The sequence below is a fragment of the Pterocles gutturalis genome, unplaced genomic scaffold, assembly GCF_000699245.1.
Source record: "Pterocles gutturalis isolate BGI_N339 unplaced genomic scaffold, ASM69924v1 scaffold21266, whole genome shotgun sequence".
NCBI lineage: Eukaryota > Metazoa > Chordata > Aves > Pterocliformes > Pteroclidae > Pterocles > Pterocles gutturalis.
The window spans coordinates 16865-25142 of NW_010106012.1; the positions used below are offsets into that span (position 1 = coordinate 16865).

The 8278-nt window shown below is 37.3% G+C and overlaps 1 protein-coding gene across 1 annotated transcript in view; it reads right to left on the bottom strand.

The window, feature by feature from the left end:
- LOC104472076 (sorbin and SH3 domain-containing protein 2-like) overlaps window positions 1-7871 on the bottom strand; it is a gene marked incomplete at its 3' end in the record, with an annotated part of 24003 nt that extends 16132 nt beyond the window's left edge. Inside the window, exon 1 of the mRNA XM_010087621.1 lies at window positions 7826-7871. Within this exon, the coding sequence (XP_010085923.1) occupies window positions 7826-7835 (10 nt within the window). The remainder of the gene's footprint in view (window positions 1-7825) is intronic.
- Window positions 7872-8278: the final 407 nt, after the last annotated feature.

Consider the following 8278-nt stretch of genomic DNA (forward strand, 5'->3'; position numbering starts at 1 on the left):
CATAATACTATAGAAAAGCCATTCAGGAGTAGTATCTGCCTGGTTAGTGGTTATACCTGAGGCCAATAGGTTTGGAGAACTCTGAACTCTCTTCACAGCTGTTAATGTGACAGACATTGCAGCACGTTTGCGAGCACACCCACCGCTATCTGGAAGCACAAAACAATACAGGCAGCAGCCCAGACAAAGGGAACAAGCACATGCAATTTATCACAGTGTGAGATACACCAAACATGTATGAAAATAAGCATGCAGTTAGGGAACGGCTGCAGGAACGTGTAGATTTGCAAGTTTTGCAGACTGGCAAAATACATAAAATTTCACAAGCTTTAAACAACAATAAACCTCACAGAAAATAAGTAAAGAAAGCAGTATTTAGTACTTAATCCAGTAGGGAAATGTATACATTCTGTGTTACCTGAAAGACTGCTTAATTATAGCTAACTAGTAAAAACAAACAAGTAATCAAGATGAAGGATTAAGCATTCCAGAGTAATATTAATCAATAATCCGCATTGTAAAATCATTTAATTGTATGCATTAGAAAGACACCATTCATAAACTAAGCCTATGTTGGATCACCTGACAAAGTACCTTTGTTCAGTCTTTTAGATCCTTTAAGCTCAAGAAACAGAATTACTAAAGGATGGCATAATTTTCCTCATGCTTCAGTAGGACATCCTTATTCTCCACCCTCCTCCTCCCCCTCTCCCCCCCCAGCCCTTTTTTATCTAACAGGCAATTTAAAAAAAATGTATGTCTGGAACCCAATAACAGCTTGAGGGAATGAATGGAAATATAAAATCATTCCGAACGAACAGGAATGGAAGAAAACCTTTCTTCTGGACCTTGCATGACTCCTTTCTTTCATTATTCTCCATTCCACTCTCACTTTGAGCTGTCATTCTGTTTTACAAATACTCTGTTATTATTAGAAGGTGGGTTTCCCACAACTTAGCTTTTCAGCAACTCTATCACAGTTGTAAAAGCAAGTTAAACATTCTTCCTGATTATATTTAACTCTAATATTTTCCTGCTCTTCCATATAATTATTTTAATTTTCATCTTCAATATTACTGAAATTTAATACAGGTCCTCACTGAAGTCAAGAAGAACCATAACTATGACAGAGGCCCTGTTTTTAAATCTGTGTCCTATGACAGGGAGTTTTATAAAATTATGCTTAAGGAAGACGTGCAACCTATTAGTAGAAAGTATTTCCTATGATAGCAGTAATTTGAGCCACAGTGATATCTTTAACCCGCGTCTACAAGAGAAGTGAGCTCCTGTTATTTCTTTGCTCATTCCAATATTCTGCTGAAATAGCTGAGCCCTCCAGCCACATGTCTTGCAGGTTATGCATTAAGTAGTTGTTCAGGTTGGCAAACATCAGAGCCACTGCCCCAGGTGTAAGTGGTTCCAAAGACTCATTGCCAACTCCCAAGTCTCAAAGCAAAAGGCCAAAAGATTTCAGTCAACAATAGTCAAAAGCATTACATTACCCACAATTAATTATTGGCGTTATACATGTGAAACAAAGACAATGACTATCAAATCTGCACATTTCTTGTAGTTTGCTTACATAAATATAAAATGGCAATGGTAATTAAAATCACATTTTCCATTCTTGTATTCCCTCCCGCCCAATGTACATCAGAAGTAGTTTCAAGGAGATCTGATGATGTGTTGATATTGAGGTTCTGTTCTTATCCAAATATTGGCAGACTTTGACAGCATAGTTTATTTGATTAATACAAGTTAACAGGCAAACTATTCTGTTATACTGTCACATTTTTATTCAAAGTGATGCTGTATTTGTATTTTTTCAGGAGCTACCTTCCTGAATTTCAGGATAAAGAAGCTAAAGTGGGAGGAAAGGAAAACAATAAGAAAACTGACTAAAAATATTTCACCATTATAACTTCAAGAAATTCTGCTTCAAATTAAGTTTTAATGTAATTGAACTGAGTCAGAGTTTTATACTTAGCAGACACATTATCTAGCAAAGTGTTTGACATGGCTTCATACTAGATAGCTAAAACATAAGTACTAACTATATAAATATATGCAAACAACATTTACCCCATATATAGAAACTCATACACAAGTCTGTACCTGCAGTAACATTCTCAGTATCTGTACAAAATAATGAGAGTAAATTAGGACTCAATTAAGACATAACTGTACAAATATACCATACTGAGTTGTGCAGAATTTCTAATCAAATATGAATGCATGTGGGCAAGCACATATTTACGCATGATGGACTCCATCTTTCCATCTTTGTTCAGGCCAGGCTCCCATTAAGTCAAGGGCATCGTATCTGAATGAGGACTAGAAGAATCTGCACTCTGCCTCAAAAGAGGCAGTTTTCAAACTGCTTCCCTTATCTGCAGGGCCTTACACAGTTGAACTTCAAGAGGCTTATTATTCCAGCCTGTATTCCATTTTCATAGCTCCATCACATTTCCAGCAATTAGTAACTACATTCACCCAGATTACTGAAGTCCAAGTAATCCCAAGAAACTCTAAGTCTAGAGAACAGAGAATTCAAAAAGAGTAAGGGAGGCTGAATTAATGATCATCCACTCATTTCACTTGCAAGCTATAAGCAATTACTATTGCATAGTTGTTACCCAAGGAACAAAGGAGGATATACAAAATGTGTGCATATATAAAAAAATGAAGTGTGTACAAATACATACAATTCTCTATGCTTTTGACATGACAAATTCTTCAGAAGTGAGACTCCTGTCTTCCTAGGTATTGTTTTAACATTGAAGCAAAGGAAACCTGAATCAGATGAGATTTGCAGGCAATAATAGAATACGAAGTTTGGCAATAATGCACAGTCAAAACAGCTGCCTAAAATTCTAGTCCAGCTCAAATCAGGATTTAGCATGGTTGGTGCCTAGATATTATTTTGCAAGCCCTACATACTCCCATCAAGTATGGGACAAAGACAAATAAGCATCCTTAGCAGGTACTGCAGAAAATAAAGGAGAAAGAGGGGGTAAGGATTATCTGGCGAGACGTGTTTCTGAAAGAATCTTGCAGAGCAAGAGCCATATAGACAATAACTCCTGAATGCTAGGATCAATGTTGCAGACTTACCTTTAAAGAGAGAAAAAGAAAGCCATTCACTGACTCGAAAAGACAGGCTTGCCCTCCATCTAGGAAGATGTGTATTGGCATACGTATCCTCTCCACGGTTGGGCTCTGGATGCTCTCTTTATCTTGTTAGCTCACCATTCAGCTCCACTCCCTTTGCCAACTCCCTTCCTACAATTTTTCTCTTCAGCCTTTCTCAATTCCTCACCTTTCCTCACTTCTTTCTCTCTCCCTCCCTTAATTCTGTTTCTCTCCACAAAAAAGTACTTTAACCCTTTCCCCCTAAATCCACAATCCCACCAACTGCTCCTACTACAGACAGCATCACCCTGAGTAAGTTGTATCTCCATTTGGCAAATAGTCTAGTGGTCAGGGCCTGCTCCAAAGCAGAATGGAGCCAATTCAAAACACCACCACTTTAATTTAGGAACATGGGGCAGTTTTGTTTTTTTTTTTTTTTTTTTTGAAAAGACTGTTTCAGAGAGTCAGTAAAAGCAGTGGTATAAACCAAGTTGGCAAAGACAAAAGGATGGTGACTTTTTGTAAAGAGGTAAGAGAAAGCAGGCAGGGGGCTGGAAATTTTTAATAACTCTTACAGCTCAAAGAGAAGAAAAATGGCACCCAAACATAATCTTTGCTGACTATTATTCTATCTGCTGTACTTGCGAACAGTATCATCCCCCTTTGTCTGCACAGTGAATTGAAGTTTAGAAGTCTTTAGACCAGGGATTCTTACTCCCTATTTGCATTCTGACCTTCTGAGGCAAATACATAGTGCTGGATCCAACAGTCCAAGGCAGACAAAGGTGCTGCCCCTCCATGTTCCCAGGTCCAACCTGTAGTGAGTCTGCAGATGTGTTCCCAGCAGACACATGCACAAAAACACACATATATACCACATACTCACATGGCTGGGCACACCGATCACTGACACAGAGCACTCACACTAACACAGATGGCACAATGGCCTCGTCCCTGTCCCCTGCTCTGGCTGAGCAGGATGAGCTACTGAGAATGTATGTGCACCTGTGTACAGTGTGAATCCTCCCAGCAACTAGTCTCAGACACTGAGTCTGTCATTCATGCCATTCATTCCATGCCCGGACCCCAGCACTGAGGCTCACCCAGGACAGTCCTGGGATGGGTCAGAATAAAGCGTTCCTTCATTGGGAGTCCTTAATTTGCGTGCCCTTGTGCCTCTGTTCTCCTCTAGGCTTGTGGAGATGGGCCTTTGATGGCTCCTGTGATGGGCCTGGGGGTGGCCTGGCAGGACAGGCTGTTATTTAGGCTTCCCCTCCTGCCACCGTTTCTCCAAGCTCCTTCATGGGTGTGCAGATGAACTTTTATCACATAACCCAACATTGACTACACAGGTGAACCTACTATTATTTGGTTCTTTGATGCTGGTAAATTACAACAAATAATGATTAAAATGTAAACATTTGTAGAATGCCTGAAACACTCAAGCCCACCTGATTTGCTTTAGTGATCTAAAAGTGGCTTCACAATCTATTCAAAAACTCTACAGGGATCCAAGAATTTCTATTCTTGTCTCCGAGACAAAATGCAAGAGACAGTCCATGGGAGGACTTCCATTAATATTTTAACAAACACAAAATATTTGCAGTCTTACAGAACTTCATACTTTTTTCACTCCTGGCTGCTCTTTATGTGTTTCATCTACTGCAAACAGCTAGCCTGTTTAATAATCTCAAAAATAGATGTGTTTATCAGGAATTATCTTTGTGGAACTCAGACAAAATATTTACGGGTGGACAGTAAGTTTTAGCATATTAACTTGTATCCATTCATTATTCCTCAATGCAATTACCTCTCCCCTAACATCAGATATGCATGCACATAAGCAGTATGAACAATAAGAACATCTATCCTGTGTTTTAATCTGATGTGAGCTTCATGGGTACTTGAGGTTTTATGTGACTTAGTTTCTCAAAATCTGTAAAGCCCGTGAAGACTTGCTGATGAAAACCCCTATATATAGTTTAAAATATTGTTCTGTTGATGATTACTTAGTCTGGGTTTAAGAAGGCACAAATTCTGTTAGAATACTATTTTTAAATTATGACAGCATTTGAACAGCAAAAGGAACTATGAGACAAAGTACCTTTGGTACTTCTGAAAACCTCCCCTATATCTTACATCTATTTCTTTGCTTTTGCAAACATGTTTTATTGCCTTATGCTGTTGAATATTTGTTCCTAAAATGTGGTACAGAATTAACATCGAATGCTAAAAAATCCCTCCCATATATGGTAGAGTATTGAAAATGAAAGCTCTTAAAAACATTTTCTCTGTAGACAAAAATATCTTCTGCAGGGTTCACTAAGACAGACTGCCAAGTCTCTAGCCACAGGGAACACTGGATTAGAGGAGCCCACTCTAGGCAGTAGATTTACTTTTAAAAGCTGCATATATGCTAGCTTTGCTGCTTCAGCAGCTACTAGCATCAAACTAGAGAGCTTATTTATCTGTAGGCATAATTAATTAAATTAATATTTTTGAAACAAAATAGTGGCAAATCAATTGTATCTGATAACCTCCAGTGGCATAATGCAAAAAAATCCTGTTATAAAGCAGTGAAATATATATATAAGAAAACCTCCAGCACTCATTTTATGTTTAAAGACAACATAGTGTGAAAAAAAAGAAAAAAAAAGAGAGAGAGAGAGAAAAAGTAACAACTAGACCGGAACACCATGCAGAACAGTTTCCACCTTAGTCACTCTCTTCCTTGGTACAGTGATGCTTTATCAAAACATAGGTGCAAGATGTTAACTTTTATACCCTACTCACTGGATTTTTTTGTTTCCTGACTGAAAAAAAAAATAAATCTACATCAATACAACTGATAGGACATATCACTTTTTTTTTTTTGCCAATACCTCCTTTTAGTGCAGCTGGTAACATGCACATTAATATAAAACATACACAAGATGAAAAATGTTTTCACTGTGTAAGTGCAAGGTAAAGTTCAGCTTACAATCATGAGATCTTTAGGTAACTGGAAACGATTTCAGGTGTGTTCAGGTCTTTTAAGTCTATTTTCAAGGCTCCTGTGTGATCAGAAGACTCCCGATTCCCAAGAGAATCATTCAGCTATGTAGATTACTTAAATCTTACACCTCTTGAGAATTTCTAGTTTACATGAAAATAGAACAAAGTCATACTTCAGAACTGCAGTAGCACAAACTGGCAATTTACCACTATATCCACATTTTTCAAAGTAGCAGCTATGAAATGACATCTATCATATGATCTTAACTCATATGATTGCAATGCACATTGTAATCATAGTCAAATGTATGCTGATTTGCTGAGTTACTTCAAAATTATGGTTCTATGAAGCAAGCGGTATTTCTGTACTACCTTAATTATACAGACTGACATGTTTAGGAAAGATGTCTTCACCAACAATGCAAGAGGATGGGACAAATTTCAAATAGTATTTCGACAAATGAAAAAACACACCACTGGTTAGAAACTGTAAAATAATTAAGAACGACCAAAACTTTGAAAAAAGCCCCACAAACTCAACTGCAAAATTTCAGTTCTACTGCTTATATTTACAAATGTAGTGGTTTCAAGTAAGCCAATATATTTGAACTTTGTATTAAAAAAATCTGTCCAAGAAGCTAGTCCTACTGAGTTCCAGTCATTCTCTGAGACAACAGGAAGCCTGATTAATACAGTGGTCTAGATAATGGCAACCTATACCATGGAAAAGCTAATCCCTTTGATTTAGAGCATGCTGCTGAAACAGCCAAAGTGGGTTGGAAGGAAGTTCAGGTCCTCAGGTCCCACATAACACATTTTGCTTAGTTCAAGTTGTCATGTCTGTTGTCATGGTGCAGCACTACGGTCAATGATAAAATCAACTGGTTTGGAAAGGATGGATATGTCTATCCTTGTGCCACAGTTAATCTGCAAACCAGAGGGTTCACCTATGGATTATATAGAGTTGACTGCAACTCAAAATTTACACCTGGCATGAGTGAGGCCAGAGTTTCACCAGGCTGCTTTCAAGACGCCTATTCCCACTTCCAGAAAAACCAGCAGCACTATCCATTGACTTCAATTAATCAGGACCAAATATTAGTACGTTGTCACAGATCATGAAGATAACTTCCTATAGTGTGGAGTACTTCATTTGGTCAATACATGTCCTACAGCAACTTGAGAGAAAATACAAATCCCTATAAGTACAAAACAGTTATCCTCACCTGATTATGCAAATGTAGCTAATAATATGGGGTAGTGTTTATATGCCTCTTAATTTAATGACAGTTGAGAATGAAAACAATGCATGTTTAAAGCATATGCATTTGCTTAGGAAAATGTGATGCTTTGACACCCCTTTTCCATAGCTGTTATGTCTTCATACTACATACTTTTACATAAAACATACACATACAAAACTGATACTTATAACTTAAAGACAGAAAGCTAAACATGCATGTATATTTCATATAAACATATATATCCATACATAGAAAAACATGTATGTACATTTTATATATGGAATAGGAGGAATGCACATAAGCAGACATACTATTAAAATATCTTGCTTAATTTGAGTTCAGCAACAATTAAACTCAAATACAATTTGTTCATGAAAATTTACATAAATTTGGGACCTTCTCTGCTTACTAAACAACACATAAGAACAAAGAAAAATCTCACAGAAGCAGCATACCTGTGTTCATTTTGACACTGGAAGATTTGCTATAAATGTCTTCAGATTTCCTGCAGAAAATAAAATGATCTATTAATCTGCACGAGACAAGAATGCATGGTAAAAAATGGCAGCAGGACTTCTCAGAGGGGTGGGGAATCACTGTGATACAAATGACAGTCCTATTTTAACACAGCTTTAATTAAATTGGTACTGCTTGTCCTTCCAAAGTTAAAGATGAGCTGTTGCTTCCATTATAAGCTACTCTATTTTCAAGTGTTTAGTATCTCTGTTGTAAACACTTGCTCTGGGATAAAAAACTAATGATTGAATTTTGGTCTTGAAACGATAAACTAAAAACTACTTCCGTACAGGAAAACAAATATTTTTAAAGGCTGTTTATAAGCTTTATTCACTCCTTTGTGCAGACTGAAAGATATAAAGAATAGGTCTCTCCAAATATTTTTTAAGCTG